General features: G+C 41.9%; 1 protein-coding gene across 1 annotated transcript; it reads right to left on the reverse strand.

The window, feature by feature from the left end:
- Nucleotides 1-957: 957 nt before the first annotated feature.
- HACD4 (3-hydroxyacyl-CoA dehydratase 4) lies at nt 958-15,863 on the reverse strand. The gene is made up of 7 exons (XM_036402564.2): nt 15,812-15,863; nt 12,955-13,058; nt 11,933-12,060; nt 5,953-6,065; nt 3,342-3,448; nt 2,512-2,643; nt 958-1,794 (listed from the first exon to the last, which is right to left on the reverse strand). The coding sequence occupies exons 2-7, from the start codon at nt 13,049-13,051 to the stop codon at nt 1,712-1,714; spliced, it is 660 nt and encodes a 219-aa protein (XP_036258457.1). The 5' UTR covers nt 13,052-13,058; nt 15,812-15,863; the 3' UTR covers nt 958-1,711.
- Between the last annotated feature and the right edge of the window lie 4,779 nt (nt 15,864-20,642).

Consider the following 20,642-nt stretch of genomic DNA (forward strand, 5'->3'; position numbering starts at 1 on the left):
GAAACGCCAGAGCATCATCTTTGCTGTTTGGCACAGCAGTGTCCTGCAGTGGCTCCATTTTGGAACTGGCTGGAACCAGCTGTTTCTGGCATGTTGGGTTGAATTTCCAAGGAAAAAATGTTCATGTTTCAACTTTAGCAAGCTATATAGTAGTTTAATGTGGACTTACTCTGGCTGTCTTCAAAACTGTCACCTTATTCAGCTGCTCTATGTTTCTTAACACTGTTCACACTTGAATCAGTTTGGGTCAGACAGGAGCCCAAAGTGAAAGCACTCCTGTTGCTCTACAAAGTTCCAAATTCTGTTTGCAGTGGTTTGAAAAAAACAAATCCAGGGTTGACACTATACTATTCTAAGCTAATCTTCTTCCTTGTGGTCTGTAAATATTCAGTGGTCAAAACAGTCTGCAGGCATTGTCTGCCACATGTATTAAATAAATAGAAATTATAGTAGGTGACCTTTCATAACAAATTAATTTAGCTTCACTGTTTCCTTATATAACCTCTTAGGCTGCATGGTTTGAAAAGTCACACAGGCAAAAGCCTCTTCATATTTTAACAGTATTTAGTTTCCCTTTAAATATTACCGTCTCTCCTACTCCTACTATCTAGGCTCCCTTCTCACAGTTTTCAGTCAGCTAAAAAAAAAATAGCCTCACTTTTCTCCCCCATATGCTTGAATTGAAACATAGGTGATAATCAATACAGATGAAACATCAGAAAAGCTCCTGCCAGCCTCTAAGGAATTATTTGGCTATTTTTGCCTGTTTAATCCATTGGGTTGCTGTGTATATTCTTCATTGCCAACCTTTGAAAAGCCTATGTTCTACTTGCATTCTCACAGTTTATCCTAGAGAAGCATGAGGAGCAATACAATTGAGTCAAATGCCAAGAATTTTGCACATGGCTTTTGACAGTCATTCAGTTCCCTTTTAGGAACAACATATTATTTGACCTGACTACATCACACTTCTTTTGCACATATCCATCTGCTGTTCAGCATGGAAGGAAATTACTGTAGGGTAAGAGAGTGACAAGCCAAACACATGATAACAAGTGTTTATTTCTGACCCTTAAACATCCCCTTGAATATATAGTAGATGAGTACCATAACACTTGCCTTTCTGATTTAGCTGCATTTTCTGGAACCGTCTTTTGATAACTGAAGGATGAGACCCGAACATGAAGGATCCCTAGTGAACACCTGGGTTAATCAGCATGTTAATCAGCACGTTAGTCTCTGGGCTGCAAAGGTTCCGACTTCTGCTGCTTGAGAGATTCCAGTTCCAGACAACTGAGCATTTATATGTGAGGTACATATACGTTGGCCTAGTATAAAGTAATCTTACAGACTAAATGCTATTGTCATTATAGATTATCTGTAGCTATAGATAAGAACTAACACTGAAATAAGGGTGGCTGTGAGTTGTGGCATGCTTCAATTTTTTCGGAATTCTGTAACATTTATTAGAAAAAAACCCTTAATTTAAAAAACGCTGGTCATTTGAAGTCAAAACATTTAAAATTTTTCAAAAGCTGCTGTATTTTTGAGGTGAATTCAAGAGATCTGCCTTTTCTGAAAATTCTACATAGCCAGATAATGTTCATGCAAAGAGGAGTTTTGCATTGAGAAACCTTTCCAGTTTGTTTTTAACTACTATGTGCAGCAATCCCCTAGGAATGTATTTTGTCCTTCCAAACAAAATATGAACTTAGCTTCTTTTATTTTTGATGCTGCCTGTCCCTAAGTGTGCCATTCTCTCAGAGAAGAGGTTCCGGATGATAAAGCACATACCTGAATCAAAACACAAAACAGTGTAAGAACAAAGGAGTAGAATTCAAACTATCTACAATTAATTTAGAAGGAACTGTAAGAGCCTTCATCTGGCAACCTTGCACAGTTCCTTCCATGTACTTAGGAGCAGAACACTCCATCATAAAGATGAGATCCTTCAAATCCTAAAGCCAATGACAGACCAAAGACTTCTGTATGATGCAGCTAGATTTGGTAGAAATTTTTCCAAAGTGTTTTGATGAGAAGGAGAAGGTATCTGTTTACATGCAAGTTTTGGAGTGGCCTTGTTTTTTCATCCCTTTCAATAATCATGCTGTTAAAGTCTTAATTTAGATATAATTTTTCATCCCAGCTAGGAGTTATGAGTGAGGAACAGTTACACAGAACCAGCGTATGATCAAATGGGAATTGATTAAAAAAAAACACAAACAAAAAAGCAAGTTTCACTAAATAGCTGTAAGGCAAGCATCACTGAAACAACTTCTATAGGTGTTTTTTTATGCACCATAGGCATGGTGTATCTTGCATATTTAACTATTTGTATTTGAAAGATACTAGAAATCAAAACAGGTAGTGATGCACTTTCCTGCAGTGGTCTGCAGGAGATGTAGCAGAGAGGGTTAGAGTTTGTGAAAGGCCCAGTAAAGATTTGATTTTTTGTTGCAAGGGCATCCCAGTTGTGTTGAGACCCAGCTCTCTGGAAGGTGAGATACTTACCTGCAAAGAGCACTATCAGGTACATTTTCAGAACATAGGGGAAGTAGATTGAGAAGCTAAATGGAAATGGTAGCTTGATGGAGTATGTGCCAAAGGATTCAAAATAAGGCAGTGATACACAAATTGCAAATCCTGTAAAAACATGGTAAATTCTTAGTCGAAAGGAAGCAGGAGATCGTCAAAAGCTTAATGAGCAAGTCAGTTACCTTTCATATTTTATATACCTATACATATATATATATATGCATTTATATACATATGCATGTTTTCTCCTTGAGTTCAGTTTTGTAGGTTAGAGGTGCTAATTGCTCTAAATACTAGAATTAATAAATATATCCTATTCACTAACAAGTTCTGTCAGAAACTTTCAGTGTGTTCTCAGTGGGCAGATGTAAGTATGATAACCTGCTAAGTATGGCCTGAGCCAGTAAGGTCAGCCTCAGGGGGGGAGAAGCTTTTGAACTTGCTGTCTAGTACACTCAGTCTGGAAGGGAGGAATCCATATGTCTTTTATGAGGGTATCTTTCTGCTTTACTTAGACAAAAAGAACATTCTCCCAGATTTTTAAAAACTTAACACCAAGCAAACAAAAAACCCCTAAAACGTACCAGACACACAACCCCAAGCCCCAGATAGTCCCTATTAAAGAAAAAATAACAGAAAAGAGAGACAGAGGTGACATAGAGGTTAATATGAAGGTACACGAACATTTATGACAGCTTTGGCAGCACATGAGGAGCTATGTTAAACAGAAATGGCAATTGAAGTGATCACATTTTACTGAAGAATATTAAGGAAGCAAGTGGTTGGTACCCTCCCCAACTCCTTACCTTTAGCCAGAACTGAAAGGGGATAAAGTGGGATGCAGAGTGAGAAGTTGAGCCATGTTAGTGGTAGGTAGTATATGTCCATCCTTGCCAACATATTGTAAGTGTACCTGCAATAAGAGGAAAGCAGATGGTCTCAGAGGAAATGATGATGTCTTTAGAAGAAAGATACACTAGTGGAAAATTCAAAGGACTTGCAGAAGAGCTTGGAGCTGTCTAAGTAAATTTCAGAGCCAGCAACAGTTTTTGTTCAGACTCCAATGCCTGAAAGTAGATGGCTCAATTTTTCAGAAGAGTTACCTGTGGTGCTACCCTGGAGCAGGCAGACAGCAATAAAACCCTCCAGACAAAAAGCTCTACCAGAAACCAGCATGATTTCATACTGCTCCATCAGAAAATGGATTTCAGATGGGGGTGTTGCAACTGAGAGGAGCAGGCAGAATATCACTGTTGCTTGGGACTGAGACAAACCTGATTTATGACTGCTGAGCTAGCTGAATCACTGCTGGAGAAGTTAAAGAAGAAGACAATTGCAGGTACATAACTGGTAGTACATCTGTCCCCCTCCTGGACCTCAGCAGGGGTAGTAGGTCCAAAAAAAGCAGTTGCTCACAGTGTACTGCAGCATTTTATTTTTACTGTGGCTGCTACTGTTGCTTATAGGGAGAACAGAATGCGTAGTACTTCAGTCTCCAAAGGTGACCTGATCTTGGTTTGATCTTAAAGTGGTACAGTAGCTCTCCAAACACTGGAGAAACAGGTCTGATTACATTTTTGGTCAGCTGAAAGACTTTATGCACTGTGAGCTTGCTAGACTTTCTGACAGATAAAACTAGTGTTAAACACACCTGTATTCCCTTTTTATTGATTAATTTGATTAATTTTGCATCATACCTGGACTCTAGAAGAGTGGACCATTGAAAATGGACCATTGTCTCTCAAGGCTGCCCTCTGCAACTTCAGGATTGTCTCTATTTTTCTATTATTGTTGCTTCTTAAGACTGAATCTCAACACAATACAAAAGAAACAGCTACTCCCTCTCTATACAATGCCTTGGGCTGTTATGGTGTAAGCAGGAAAAATCAGACCTTGCTGTCAGTATATCACTTGCCATGATGCCTAATAAATAGTCCTTCAGAGAAATTTATGTCCCTGAAACTTTATGTGGTAAAACTTGTAATACTTCAAGAGTAGTTGGCTAAGGGACGGGAAAGATGCCTATGCACTTTTAGACATGAATACTTCTTTGAGATACTAGGACATCGTCATGGATGCTGTAAGATAAATCAGGTAAGAATTCTAAATTTGTATGAGTTATATTATGGTTTATTTGAATTGGTAATTTGCTGCTATAGACCACAGGAGCTTTCCTGTTAAACAACTGCTGTTACTGCTGTGGTGTTTAACTCTGTTCTTTAGCAAGGGCAGAAAATAATGATGCATCAATGGTGCTATTATGCACTTATGAAACTTCACAGCCAACATTGTTTATACTGTTGGCATTTCTCCAGCTGCACTGAACCCCTTCTTTTCAGATTAGGTTCTACTGTTTTAGTTTTACAAACTTCAAGAAGAAATGGGAGGGAAGTATAATCAATTCATACAAGCAGCAGCCTATTAGAATGTATTTTGAAATACTCTGAAGCTGACTTAAAATCTTTATTAATTCTTTCTGACACTTTCCTGTTTCTTATCTCTTTTATAACATAAGTTTCCTTTGCTGCCTAAAACTATATTCTTCAGTCAGTGCCCTAAGCAATATATTTAAATTAGCAGAAAGGCATTTTATCAAGAAAAAAAAGTTTTGCTGCAATACATGAGTTGCTGTGAGAGCTGTCTTCTTAAAATTTTGTATTTACATGTTACAAGCCTACAAACTGAGGTGCATAGAGGCTTACATTACATATGAGAAGTATGTGTTGTTCTTGTGGTGTGATATATGCCCTACTACACCAAAACTCAGTCTCCTCCATCAGGAGTAGGAGCTCTTGGCTTTTTGGAAAGCACAGTGCAATCAACCAGAATAGTCTTCCTGCTTTTGCAAGAAGTTCTGCTGGTGCTGCCTTATGGTGCCATCAATCTTGGATCAAAAAATAAATAAAAAAATAAAATATAAATATATATTAAAAATAAATAAAAAATAAAAAATAAAATAATGTATAATAAATAATATATAATAAATAATATAAATATGATATGAATATGATATAAATATAATATAAATAATGTAAATATATAATAAATAATATATAATAAAGCAACAGGGTTGTAATGGCAACCAGGATGGTTTCAGGAATTGCTGTTCTCCAGAAGGTAGTTGTGATTTCCTTCTAAATTTTTCTTTAAAATGTCAAAGCCTTTGAACTACAAATATTAATGCAGTCTGCTAATGCATTATTCTATCTTACATCTGTATATTACTCTGCATCTTAACCATGTGGATTTTTGTAAAAATCATTAGGTAACTTAAAATGTTCAAGCTTTTATTTAAAAATGGATAATATGCTTTGCCAATTCTGAAACAATTAAATGAGCCTGCTGCACAATGGGGGTAGAGTTCAGCTGGCAAGAATAACCCATTTTTTCCGTGTGGTTTTGATGTTGACCCCTTACCTGACCACATCTAATAAATTCCAAAGGAAAAATAAAACACAGACGACATATTTCCCTTGAACTTCTTCCTGACTGTTGATCACGACAAATAAAATAATTATTCTCTCAGTGATCTGAAAAGAAAAGAAAACTATGAATTCAGTTAGCACCTTCTCTGTTATTTCTGTGGCATTTTGGCAAAATAGGAAGCCGCAAATGGATAGTTTTCTTTACACAAAATTAGCAGTGAATATTTTGTTCCATGGCCTGCTTTTGTTCAAGGTCCTTCAGCAAAGAGAAGTGGACATGGCTGGCTCTAGCATCAAAGACCTGTTATGGTACATGTGGAAGTTGGCTTGCCAGAGGGGATGACTGCGTTTGTAGCCAAGGAAACCTGTGGGTGAGCCCAGGGAGGCTGTGGAAGCAAGAACTACTCCTGCTGCACCTGCCTACCTGGAGGGCTGGCAGGGATAAGCTCCCTTTCTTGCAGGCTGTGTGGGAGGCAGTAGGATACAGGGGGCCCTTCTTGAGGGGTGTCATATGCCAGAAAGTACTGATCTTACACTCCCAGACCTGCTCCTCATATCTTGGAAATCTGTGTCCCAAGGAATCTCTTTCAAGTAAGATTTACAGAAAAAGGAGGAAAAGTAGAATTACTTATCTTGCTTTCCATCTTATTCTTGGTTATGGGAAGTGGGTTTAAGCTTGTCACTTACGTGAATGATTGCCATAGTATTTATGTCCTAGCATTTTTCTAGTGGCTGAACTTTATCCAACCCACAAACGAAAAGATAAAGTGGATTAAACAGGCAGTGTCTCCAGCTTAAAATAAATACTTTGGTAATATTAAAACTCAAGCAATTTTTTAAAAGTGTGTCTTTTTTGCAGCTTTCCTGACAATTTTCTAATAGTATCCATGCCCTGCCCTTCATCAGTACTCCAAGAGTTGTCAAGCTGTCCTAGAACAGTAACAATTCACTCTGATTTACAAATAGAGTATTTGAAAGTGTTGAAGGAGAAAACAGGCAGTTGGCATGAATTGATGTAGTTTTATTAGGCTGGATTTTTTTACCCAATGCCATGTCTTCCATAAGGTACATTAGTTGTAATGATTTCACAAGTTGTGATGTCAAGTCAGTTAAAAGTTACAAAATTAAAGTGGATTACCAAGGTTGTTTTTTTAAGTATTGTTATTCTTCATTCCCCAGACCCCTACCTTAAACAAAGAATTTTGGCTCTCAGCAAGTTTGTCTGGTAGTTTTGCTACGTAATATTTACAGGTTCCTGCATGGACCATTCTGGCCACAAGCTCTCTTTTTTCACAAACCACATCTGTCAGATAAAGCAGCCTTCACTATTCAGCAAAATTACGTCAGAGCAATTTTTCATACAGAAAGAGAGCCTGTCTATCCCCCAGGGATCTGGTTCCTCACCTTGGAAAGCACTGAGGGGCCACAACAGCTTAAAGTGGTTTTCCTGTTTCTCACCCTCCTGTGACTATCATCTTTTGCTGCTGATCCCATAGGTCCCTAATTGAGGAACTGATTTTTAAAAAGGTCAGATGTTGGCAGACTTCTGTATAGATGGGTCAGGAAACAGAAAGTGAGAGCTAATATGCTTGTGTTTGTACACTGATGCTGAGGTACATGGCAAAAACATGGGGGAACTGGAAGTATTGATACAGATCTGAAACCAGATAGAACAGAGGTACAAGAAACACGGCAAGGCAACCATCACAAGAAGGAAATCAAAACAAAGGTAAAAGCAGTGTGAGCACTGGGTGGGATTGTGTGCTGGAGAGAACAGATAAAACAGGATCTGAGTTAAAATTGTTAGATGTAGAGTGGTAAAGAATGCAGCATTGGTGGTGTGGTTATTTTGTCACTGACCCTAAAATCAGACTTGAGATGTATAGAGAGATTTCTGCATTATTTTTAATACAAGAGCAATTTCAGGGAATTGCCACAGGTAGTTGTGCTAGAGACCAAGGCTTCATCATGACAGTGAAAAGATGGACATGTTCTTAGAAGTCAGAGCTGGAAGATTTTCCAAATGGTCACTCACTTTTCACAAAATGGCTAGGAGGAAATGTGATAGAAAACAGCATGGGGTAAATGGTTGGGATCCAATCCCATTTCAGTGAGAGAAAGGACAAGCAGTAGAAAGGTAGTTACCATTTCAAACTCCAGTTTGAAACTCCATTTTCAAATGGATGTGTGCTGGCCAGTGACAGAACAACTATGGAGACCCAAAATTCAGCCTTATAATCTGGAAGTGGAAGAAACTGTGGATTTTCTTCTGTCCCCAGGATACAAGCAGAAACATGAGGCAGTGAGAACCACCTCCCTGGGGTTCAGCAGATTTCCTCCATCAGAGATTCATATTGGGGAAGGGGAGCAATGGAGGAACGCAGCTTTGCTAATTATACATGAAGGGACCCAGTAATCAAACTATAAAGTATGTTAAGCACCTGCAAGAACAGGAAATTTGACATGGCACAAACTGGTCGTCTTGAGGTATTTTGTTCCTGTTAGACTGTGGTCTCAACTGGCAAGCAATGGGCTGCACAAAGCAGCCACCAGACACTAAGACTAGAAGGATGTGGCCTTGGTCAGGAGCACATTTGTGGGGCAGGACACACAGCTGGCTGCTCAGGACAATTTTGATATCCCTGTGAGGACAGATAGCAGCATCCTACCTCTTTCTCTGCATAAATCAGCAGGTTGCCTGTCTGCTTGCCTTTATTCTCTTTCCTTTCATAGCACTCCTGGCATTAGGTAACCCACACAGATCAAAAGCAAATGCAGAGGTTAGTCAAAGGCTGAGGATATTTTCTGCAAGAGGCAGGGTGCTTCTTAGAGAAGAGTAGTATGTTTTGATATTGTGTTGATATATGTACACACATATCTGTATGCATACATACATACATGGAGTCATGTACATTTATAAATACACACACATATACACACGTAGATAAAATGCATGTGCTGCTGCTCAGCTGTGGATCATTTCCTGTATGGATCATCTGTCCTTGCATGAATGAAGATGTGATATTCTCTGTGACTATTCTCGTGCTTTAAATAAAAAAATAAAGCACAAAACTACAAGTCCTATATTTTCACATTCATAAAAAGGAAGTATGAGCTGACATATCACAAAGCATAAGTGTAGTGTTTTCACTTTTCATTCCTCCTTTAAAATCAAATTGGAATTTCCTTCCTTTTCTGACACTGATCTCTCACAGGATACAGCAGGTTCTGTAGGGTGATAGAAGTTTTTGCAAGGCAGACTGAGTTTGTTAATCAAGTAAGCAAAACAGAGCAAATTTGGCTAGAGAAAATAGCACATTCAGTTCCATTTTTTAATAACATGACTGTGCAATTTCATACTCAGTACCTGAAATGCTTACATAGTTCTTCAATTTAGCGTATATTAACAAAAAAAAACAGCAGAAGAAATGAGAAAAGGGCCACTAAGTATTTAAAGTTAAAAATATTTTTTTTATCACAAAACTATAGTATGTTGCTTTTGGTTTGGTAAATCCAATTTGTTTGCACAGAATGAAGAACTGCTCTTTGTTTCACAAAAGCACCAGTCTTTTCTTAGACCTTTCCTCTCTCCTCGCTATGGTACAAGTCCTTTCAGCCTTTACTCTCTAGCCAGACTAACACATTTCATTACCTTCTGTTATGGTGGTGGCAATGACATGTGACATGTTCTCCTGCCCTCCTCCAATTATTTAAGGTGTAAATGCCCTGAGAGACATCTCTTTGCACCAGCTTTGTGACCATCCCCTGCCTCACCTTACCCCAGCACATCCATCACACAGGACTCATCTTTCTCTCATGGTGAGTTGGCCTTGACCTACCTTGCTCTTTTCAGGTGGCCTGAGACTTTGTCCCTCAATGAGTTTTTCCAGAAGACTCCTCTGAGTTTGTTTTTCCACTAATTGTATCATGTATCTCAAAGTGTTTTTCTTAAAGGCTACTAAACTACAACAAATGCAATAGGCAGAAATCTTTCACTCAAGGATTCATTTACGTCTTGTGTTTGCTATAATGCCTACAAAACAACCTGCCACCACGAGGCCCTTTCCCAGCTTGTTTTATTCAATGTTAATTTATGCCTCCACCCATGCACTTCCCTGACATTGCCTGACCCACCTGTTCTCTCATCCTAGTGATCACCCCAAGTGAACTTCACTGTTGATGTGCATGCATATGCCTGTTAATGATGGATGCATACAGGGGTATGTTTTAAGCTCTGAGTTGGAATAGGTGATGGGAGCACAGAACCAGACAGCCCCTCTCAAATTCGTGCACCTTTATCAGTGCCCTGACTGCGCAAGAGTCTAGAAAGCTGTAGTAAGGTAAACATCTCTTAGCCAACTGCCCTTCCCTTGTTCATTGTGAAAAATATACCTTTTTTCTTCCTAAGAGGCAGTGAATAAAGTGTTACGAGGCATGTGGGAGTAGTGGTGGCACATAGCTGCTTAACCTACACTCGCAGCACAACTGGTAACCCACGGGACAGCAGAGTCTCCACCAATGAGCTCACGTATCTTGTTTGGACAGCATGAGGCTGCTGCTAACATCAAGGGAAGAGAGTTGTTTATGGTGAGAGTGCAGATGGGGAAAGAACCAAGTAAGGATCCAAAACTGTATTTGGTGTGAGGCAAACACTGAGAGCCACAGTGCCACATGGTTCCCTGAGCCGCCTCTCCCTGTTTTCCAAGAGAGCAACTGCACAAACCACACTGCCCAAGAAAGGTCACTGTTTTCTTGCTCAGAATATCCGTTTAATACTAATGTCATTTGTGGCAACAATGAATAGTGTTTGTGCAGGCCTCCCTGATCTCTGCCTTGTATAAGCCTGGATAGGAAAGAAACAGACTATGTCAGGGCTGGGGAATGTGTAAACTCTGTCAGGGCAAGGCTTGCTTTAATGACTAAGAGCAGGGTGCTCTTCTTTCCAAGACATGTGAGATTTGTTACAGGTCATACTAGATAGGAGTCTTCTTTCTCTCCTAGATTAGCATCAAAGCCTGTGGATTTAGGCAAGGAAAGGCACTTCTTTACATTTTGATGGATTTGCTACCATACTTGGGGAGCATTGTAAAGAACAGAGATCTGTATCAGTCAATTAGTTAATTAGTTATTTAGACAGTTAATGAAGACTTGAGAAGAGGAACATCTTCACCCATGAACATGTCATTTGACAAAAATGGACTATCCAGAAAACGAAAAACATAACTAACCACCCTTGGTCTTCTGCCTTCTGACTGCTGAGAGAAATAGGAGTTTCACCATTACTCAAATACTAAGGATTGAAAAGGTTTGAAGGTAAATTCAAGTAGTCATTTTCCTTTTCCATTAAGAAAAAAATAACAAAACCTGATATTAGCACCCAAAAGGAAAAATAAAAAATAGCGTGGTAAGGAAATTGTCAGACTATCATCATGCTTTCTGCTATAGCATCATGTGATGTTTTGGCTGGTTTTCTGCCTTCAGCTGAGCATATGACAAACTACTAGGGGAAAAGACCAGCTTGGTTAAACAGAGAACTTACTGGAAGTCAGGGAAAAAGAGGAGAGTGCATCCCCTCTGGAAGGAGGGGAAGATAACTTGCGGGGACAATAGGGATGCTGGGAGAAACTTAGAAGGACCAAGCCCCTGGAGTTTGATTACTGCAATTGGCCACTGACCCACATCTGCTGGTGGCCACTCATCTGGACATTTTCTGGGTCCATGCTGGGGACCAAGCATGGAGTACCCACTATTCATTTTTACTCAAAAAGAAAAAAGTTGACAGGAGAGTTCTTTCTCAATCAGCCCAGTTCTGAGGAAGCAATTCCTGCAGATAGGAAACTACCAGGAAACCAGGCTGTCTAAGGAAGGGTGCAGGAGCAACATTCAGGGTAGGTCAGCCTGGGCTTGTCCCCAGGGGCAGCCATGGCTGATGTGTGTTGATCATGAAAGGAGAGCTTTGAAAACCAACTTACCTGCAAAAACCTGGGGAGGAGATGGCCTTTGTCAATGCCAATGAGAATGTGCAGGATCTCCAATACAGATAACAATTGGCAAAGGCGCATTACAAGTCCTATGGAGTGAAACGTGTCAGCCAGTGAATCTAAAGGCAAAATTAAGAGGAAGATTAGAGGATGGTTATACAGTTAAAGTCTGGAGCAACCACTGGGTTTGCTTTTACACTATCATCACTGGAGATGACAAGAAATAAATGTCACACAGTACGAAACTTCTGGGTAGCAGAAGAAATGCTTCAGGGAGTGGAGGAGGCAATCCACTCTGTGTGTGTGGCTCTGACACAGAGGCAGGAAGCTGAGAAAAGAATTAAATTCCCTGTACTTAAAGCATGGGCAAACACTGTGTGGGATGTGTTGGTTTAGAGATACTGCTTTAGGGTATTTCTAAATAGGAGAAAATGTTGAGGAAATGCATAAGGAATTTCTAAACACTAAAAATTGTTGAGTTCCTGCCTGTATCTGCACTGCTGAAAAAAAGTAGTCCAGAAAGTACGCATTTTATATGCCTACAACTGTCCACCATCATAAGTAATTTTAAATTTCCAGTCACTAGTTTTCTATTTTTGTGTCTTAACCCCAGGCAACAGAAAGAGAAATATATGGTAATGTTTTTGGAGATAGAGAGTCATGTGTAATAACCACAAAGATATTCTCTCCTGGTGGCTTCAGTAAGTTTAATATTTGCCATAATGACTGGACCTAGTCATTAAGATTTATGCCTAATTCAAATGTTACTAGCATGCCACTGAATATTAAAGTTCATTAGCAAAACAAGAGCTTCATTTCCAGTGTGACAAGGGTAGAAGACAGGCACAAGTAATTTGTTCAGCCTTTTTAATTGAGTGCCTTTCTGATTGAATTACAGTCCCTGGTATTGGACATACACATGTTCATAATCTTAACTTTATCTCTAATTTGATATCTCTGTGTGTCTGTCATACCGCTTAAAATGTCCAAGGAAAATAGAGGAGGAGCCTTACCTTTTCCAAATGTCATGAACCTGATGATCATATTTGTAAATATCCAAGAATGTCCACAGAATTGCATTAAGTCATACACAAACAGGTACATGTTCATGGTAAAGCTGTGGAAAGTGAAAATAATAAACTATATGACTTAAAACAATATTGTAAGAAATTGCACCCTCTCTGGACTTGTCAATAAATCAAAGGAAAAGAGCTGAAATTGAGAGCAGCCCTGAGGAGAAGGACTTGGGGGTGCTGGTGGATGAGAGGCTGGACATGACCCAGCCATGAGCACTCACAGCCCAGAGAGCCAAACGTGTCCTGGGCTGCATCCAAAGCAGCATGGGCAGCAGGGCCAGGGAGGGGATTCTGCCCCTCTGCTCTGCTCTGCTCTGCTGAGAGCCCACCTGGAACCCTGCATCCAGCTCTGGGGTCCCAGCACAGGAAGGACATGGAACTGATGGAGAGAGTCCAGGGGAGGATCAGAGCAAAAGAGAACAAGATGATCAGAGGGATGGAGGACTTCTCCTGTCAGGAAAGGCTGAGAGAATTGGGACTGTTCAGCCTGGAGTAGGTTTCAGGATGACCTAATTGTGGTTCTTCAGTACCTGAAGGAAACTTAACAAGATGGAGACTTTTTACAAGAGCATAAAGTGACAGGACAAGGGAGAATGGCTTTAGACTGAAAGAGGTCAGGGTAAGATTAGATATTAAGGAAAGAGTCTTTAGTGTGAAGGTGGTGAGGCACTGGCACAGGTTCCCCAGAGAAGCTGTGGATGCCCCATTCCCAGAAGTGTTCACGGCCAAAAAAAGGATGGTGTTCTGAGCAACCTGGACTAGTGGAAGGTGTCCCTGCTCATGGCAAGGGCGTTGGAACTAGAGGGAGCTGAATGGATATTAAAAATTCTCAATGTCTCTTCCTTTGTATTTTCCAAATTCCTCCTGCATTGGCTGGCTAGAAAATTGTTGTTTTTGCAGTTCTTAAGGTACTTAATCTTGACTAAACAGGGAGTAACATTTGTAAACACAGCCTCACATTAGTGTTTTGGCAGTGTGGCAGCTGTTGCACATTAGAACACATCATCTTTAAAATGTACCAGTGACTGCTGAAATGTGTACAGACTGCTGACATTAATGGAGGGCCCCATATTCCCCAGGGGGTGTAGGGATGTGGTGCTGGGCAGCAGACAGACCCTGGCCCAGAGCTGCAAGTGGCACAGCTCCCTCCCCTGCTGAAACTCTCCACTGTGAAGAAACAGCCCTGATGTGAGACTGCATCACCCTTTTCAGCTTACTTTGATAATCCCCACACAAAAGGTACCTAAGACCAAACAAAAGCTTTTCACAGAAGCAAAGAAATCTAAAGAAACTGAAAGGTGATTTCAGTGTGATAAAAGGAAGTTGAAATGTAACTTTTCACCTAGGTCCTTCTCATCCAAAGGCTGACCTCTTTACCTACAGAAACAGAAGCGGGCTGAAGATAACCTATTTCCCTGTCCCAACAGCTCTGTGTCACAACACAAAATTCAGGCATCTGCTTCTATGTGAAATGTGAAGGGCAGAAGAGATGGTCTTTATTTAGATCCTGTGCTCCCATCGGTTCACAGCAGGGATGACTCCACATTTCACTCCCAGAACCTGCTTCTGCAGCACTGTTGCAGACAAAACACGGACTATACATCAGGTAGGGGTTCAGTCTCTGAGCCTGCCTCAGACTTGCTGCTAATCTTCCAAACCTCCCTTTGCCACCCTGGTGCCTGACCTGCTGCCACATCTCTCCCTTGTAGTGTGATTTGCTTTAAGGTGTTCAAGTTTCTGTCATTTGAAGGCATTGTGGGGAGGGAGGGTGGTCACAGCACGTTTCATTACTCTGCCTGCACTGATGACAGGCGAAAGAAACAAACACAGCTCTTGCAGGAGACACAGACCCAGAAGGCTGCACTTGCTGTCTGCTGTTTTAATTGTTACTTTCACCTTATTTACTGTGGCTGATTTCATGCCAAATACATTGAGATGCTAGGGATGCACTTATCATATGTAATATCAACCTTGCTTAGCAGAAAACTTATCTGCTTTCTCTGTGGGCTCAAAACCCGGAAAACTAGATGAAATGTAAGAAATATCAGAACTAGCACACACAGCAAAGATTTTATCATTTTAGTTGCAAAGCCTGATGCATTTCCTTGGGCAGAAATTTCACAAAGTGTAACTGTTGCATTTTATTATTTTTATCACAAAGGTCTTCAGTGTGTCTCTTTGGTAGCTACCATCCAAGGCAAGCACGGAGGTAGGTGCCCTCAGTGTCTGAAGGGTGCTCAGGACCATGCTCCCCCACGAGCTAAGGTGACAGCACAGCAGCGGCACCCAGATCAGGTCAGCCCTTGCCCGATCTGTGTGTCCCTTGCAGGGTGACAGGACGAAGGCCACACTCAGGTTGCTCTCAGGGCTATCCCACATGGAGGATCCCACCCAGGCCTGCGTGCACAGAGCACTTTCCTGCCCCTCAGGACTCCTGCGCTCTGCTGCTTTCCCGTGTGCCTGTGCTGGCTGGCCACACATGAGGAACCAGCCCCCACGCTGAAACCAGAGGGCAATGTTCCCTTTTTTTTTTTTTTTTCCCTCAGCAGACAAGATCTGCTAGAAAATTCCCTCAGCTGACATAGTTTCCTTCTAAGTCACATTAAGTCATGTTGGTCTGAACTTCTGTGTCTTCCCCTTCCTACCCCTGACAAGCTGCAAGCCCTGTAGTTCAGGAAGAAGAGAGCTGCTGAGTACAGCTGCTGTCCTTTTCACCCACATGCCACCCACTGTTTTTTCCCCTCTCCTGTTTGCATTTGAGCGGTCTGTGTCACCAGCACTCAAGAAGTATTACCTGTTGCAGGGTCGGATTGCTGCTGCTGCTCCTGAGTTTTCTCCTTTTTCCTCTCTGCAGCTGCAACAGCTGTTTGTTAGGAGATCACCCCTCCTCTTCCCTCTTACCCCACCCCACGACGTCACCACATGTAGCACTAAGCAGGAACAGCACTGCACTTCCCGAGAAAGAAATTTTTATGCCCAAATACTTCCACTGCATTTGCCCGTACCATCAGTCAGCCCAGCCCAGCCCAGCCCAGCCCAGCCTAGCGCAACCTAAACCTACTTTACCCTAACCTAACCTAGCTTAATCTAATCTAAATTGGTTTCTTGCTGTTGTACCAATAAGCTAGTCTGTGAATCCCACTAACTTTATTTCTTAACCCAGAGCAATGTTTTGAAATATTACTGGTGAGAAGAAATGCAAAATTATAATGCTTCTTGTATGCTTAAATCATCAACACTACAACAGTGCTATTGACTCCATCAAATAATAAGGAAGGATGGGAGCACACCCATCCTTTACATTATTTCAGATAGAGGAAAGAATTTTCCACTTATTATATAGAAATGTGTGGGTTTTCATGCCCCTGTGAAATTTGGACACTACTTGCGGAGTGAAAATATGTGTTCATCCTAGTTTACTTCTGCCCAAGGTGTCTGGGATATCTCAGCATAAATCATATGAATACCCTAACTTGTTTATAAAGTCCCTTCTGCCAATAAGTAAGTTTCACCACAGGCATTCATGTTGAAATCACACCCCATCCTCCAGTGAGATTTGAAATCTGATGCTGTAAGTGCAGAGCACACTGAAGATATAATAAGCATGGGATGTTGTGTGTAGGCACAAAATGCTGGAGGGTAAAATGTCCCTTACTGGGTCTCATCCCTGTTGCAAGTGGCACTGAGCTCCTGGCAGGACCATGCCTGTGGTGTCCTGGAGAGGTGTGAAATGCTTCCCTGGCTAGTGAATTCTTTCCTGGCAGGCACAGTGGGGTACTGTGTTTTCCATGGTTATGTCTCCCATCTAAGACCTGAGCACAAGAGTCGTACAGCTACGACTGGCTTTCTTGCCCTATGGCAGCTTACTTTTGCTGATCCAGAATCATCTTTTTCTAGGCCAAAGAATTCCTTTCTTTCTCAGGAGGAAATAATATATCAGTGTTAAATAGAGGGTCAAGCAATCAAGCATACCACTGTTGAAAGGCCCACCCATGAACTGCTTACTCACTCCCCTCTGCAGCTGGACAGAGGAGAGAAAATTTAGCAAACGATTCATGGGTTGAGATAAGGACTGGGAGAGATCCCTCAACAAATACCATCATGGGCAAAACAGGCACCGCTTAGAGATATGAAGTGAACTTACTACTAACAAATCAGTGCAGGATAAAGAGAAGTAAAATAAGTCCTTAAAAAACCACCTACCCTCCACCCATCCTTCCTTGCCAGCTGTACCTCCTACCCAGCTGGCACAAGGAGACAGGGAATGGGTGTTATGTCTGTTCATCACCTGTGGCTTCTCCTGCTGCTCAGGGAGAGGGAGTCCTTCCCCTGCTGCACTGCAGGGTCCCTCCCACAGCAAACAGTTCACTGAGAGCTTCTCCAACGTGGCTCCATCTCATCAGCAACAGCTCCCTCCAAACTGCGGCAACATGTGTCCATCCCACAGGCAATAGTTCTCCCAAAAGTGCTGCAGCCTGGGTCACTCTTCCATGGGGTGCAGTGCTCCAAGGACAGGCTGCTCCAGCCTGGCAGCAGGAGCCCTCTCTCCACAGGCCTCCCACAGGATCACAGCCTCCTCCAAGGTATCTGCCTGCTCCAGTGTGGGGCTCCTCCACGGGCTGTGGGTGGATCTCTGCATCCCTGTGGCCCTGCATGGTCACAGCTGCTTCCCCATGGGCTGCACCACAGCCTGCAGAGGAATGTGGGCTCCAGTGCCTGGAGCACCTCCTCTCCCTTCTTCTGCATTGACCCTGGTGTCTGCAGTGTTCTTCTCACACGTTTCCACTCCTCTCTTCTCTGGTCACAGTTACAACTCCACAACAACTTTTGTTTGATTTCTTCTTAAACCTGTTACCACAGAATCACCATTTCTAAGTGGCTCAGCCTTGGTCAGGGGTGCGCCTATCTTTGGATCCACCAGGGATTGGCTCTGCCGGACATGGGAAAAGCTTCTGGCAGCTCCTCACAGAAGCTGTCCATACAGCCCCTTCTGCTACCAAAACCCCAGGCCATGCAAACCCAATATAAGGCCACCAGCGAGGGCTTGCAGGCTGGATTCCACTTTGGATCCATGGTGGTGAGCACCCCTGGCACAGCCTGGTGAGAGGCAGGGGCAGCTGGGGCAGCTGCATTTGACTGGTGCTGGGGAGGTGCTGCCCAGGAGAAGCCACAGGTGATTTTGAGGGCTTTCCTTTGGCAGCAGTGTGGCTCTATAGAGTCAATGCTCATTTGCTGCTGAGAAAAATATCTCCTGAGATGGTGGCATGTGAAAAGAGTGATGTTGTCCTCCAAAGGGAATGATGTTGGTGCCTGCTTCATGATGAGGAATGAAGGGCAATGAGTAGAGAATCCATTTCAAAGGTGTACTTCTGACCTGAACTATAATGCTCTTATTAACCCACACATTTGAGCGGCAACGCACTGTGGGGATGGAGCCAAGGTACAGGGCTCATCAATCAATCATTGCATAGATATTCAAGTTCTCTTTGGGAAATGTAGAATACAATTCTGCCGGTAGCTTGTAGTTGATCTGGCCAATCAGAACCTAATGCTAGGCCTTAGTACAAAGAATCCCTCTCTAAATTCAAGAGTTTTTCCTGCATACAACTTTCACTTGAAGACACGTGTGAGGTCTTTTTAGCTGTGTGATTTGCAGTGGTGTTTTTGTAGTGTGATGAATACAAGAAAGTAACAGGTAAGAGCTTTTATTAGACTAGATAGAGTGGGAGGGACAGTTGGAGACACTTCTAGGCACACAGATTTTGACAAAGGCTTTTATGCTTAAAACATTTAACACTTTTGTATGCTGCAAAGACATTAAGAGGAAAGGAAATACCAAATAACACTGTTTGAACACATATTAACTGCATATGGGAACAAGAAGGTAAGTCATGGCAAAAAACCCTACCTTTTAATTTGTGGAAAATGAACTTTCTTCTCCACTCCAGTTATTCTCTTGCAGACTAACTTCTGTCTAGAAACCCAGCATCAAAAAACTATTTGTATTGCTGCTGCCATCTCTTAAAACAAGCTTTATGACTGCTCCTCTTATGATAAGACCAAGTCCCACAGGTTTTTAAAAATATAAACAGTTTTTAACTGCATTTGGTTTCCCTGAGTTTTAAAACACATGCAGTTTTTAACTGATTTCATGAGGTAGGGAAAACACATTCTATCTGGGCATGGTGCTTGTGCCAGGAATCTTTGCAAGGGGGTGCTTTATGTAGAAAGTTAATGGCAATCCTGAAATGCTTCATGTGATGTGGAAAGAATTTCACTCTCTTCAAACAGGAAACATCACCAGGCTAAAACATCTGTTCCTTTTATGCACAGCTTTTGTTTCCAAATCCTTGCTATAAAACCAATATGCAAATGTGTTTTTAAGAAAAGAAAACATGTGTCTCAAAATTAATTTTCAATGTTCCTGTTAACATTATATGTCCCTTCCTCCATTATTAGATTTTTTGGCTCTGAGAATTCAAGCCTGCGTTGGCCAGTGGATTATGCTATTTAAAGCACTGGTAAATCACATTTCTGAAATGTGTGCTTAGCTGTAAACACACGCTCCCATGCTATTCATCTCAGTTAAAGTAAACCCTGGGCTGCCTGGGGGCCATGGGGCTGATATGGTGCTGCACCAGCCACTCTTACTTCTCACTAGCCAGTGGAGGTATTTGCACAGTGCTGTAGCATGCTTGTGTTGTGTGACCGTGACTGCTATGGAGGAAAGGAAGGCTGTGTGGAGGCAGCAGAGAAGCAAAGCCATCTTCACTGCAAGCCAGTAATAGGGAAAAGTGTCAGTGCTTTTGTCTGTACTCTCAAGCTGGGCAAAAGAGGAAGCAGCAGCCGTGCCATCTTCATGCCTCTCACACCCAGGAGATTTTATAAACTCAGCAGAGACCCTGGCTTGCAAACAGGTCCTACCTCACCAGAGCTGACTTGCTGGCATCATCTAACAGAGTGAGTCACATCGAAGTTCCTGGCTGCTTTAGGATGAGAAGTGCTGTACTGGGGGAGGCACCCATTGTGCCACAAGGGTCCACGAAACAGATACACACCAGGCAGGGAAGTTAGCTTATCAGGTGAAAATGACGTTTGGAAATGCTTTTGGGGAAAAAAGATGATCCCAGCCAGCCTGTTCAGCTCTGTGCATCCTTTTGCATTTTGCCACCTTGTCCAGACATCCCAAAATTTCACTTGGAGAAGATGTCACAGTCTTACCCTCCTTACTTGTCAATTCCTGTGAGTCCCTGAGGGAGCAGGTCAAATGGCCTCTAGATTGACCCGTGTACTCATAACCAGCTCCTCAATTCTATAGGAATATGCTGATTCAGGGGATTCATTTTCAAGCACTGATTTCAAGCATTGAGCCTACAATATTACCCTAATCCCCAGGCTAAGGTAAACAGCAGAAAGCTACTGACTATCTTCTCTGCATAGGATAAAAATGCAAACCATTGTGTTTCTGTAGCACAGCTTAATCCTGTTTTTCGTTAAAACCTTTCCACACGGAAGCAACTTATTTTTATGATGCAAAGGATGACTTTTTAGGCTGATTATTATAACCTGGTTTTACCGTTCTTAGGGGATCTGAATCTGCATATTCAGGGACATATAATCTGGTT

Source organism: Molothrus ater, chromosome Z (genome assembly GCF_012460135.2).
Source record: "Molothrus ater isolate BHLD 08-10-18 breed brown headed cowbird chromosome Z, BPBGC_Mater_1.1, whole genome shotgun sequence".
In the NCBI taxonomy this organism is placed as follows: domain Eukaryota; kingdom Metazoa; phylum Chordata; class Aves; order Passeriformes; family Icteridae; genus Molothrus; species Molothrus ater.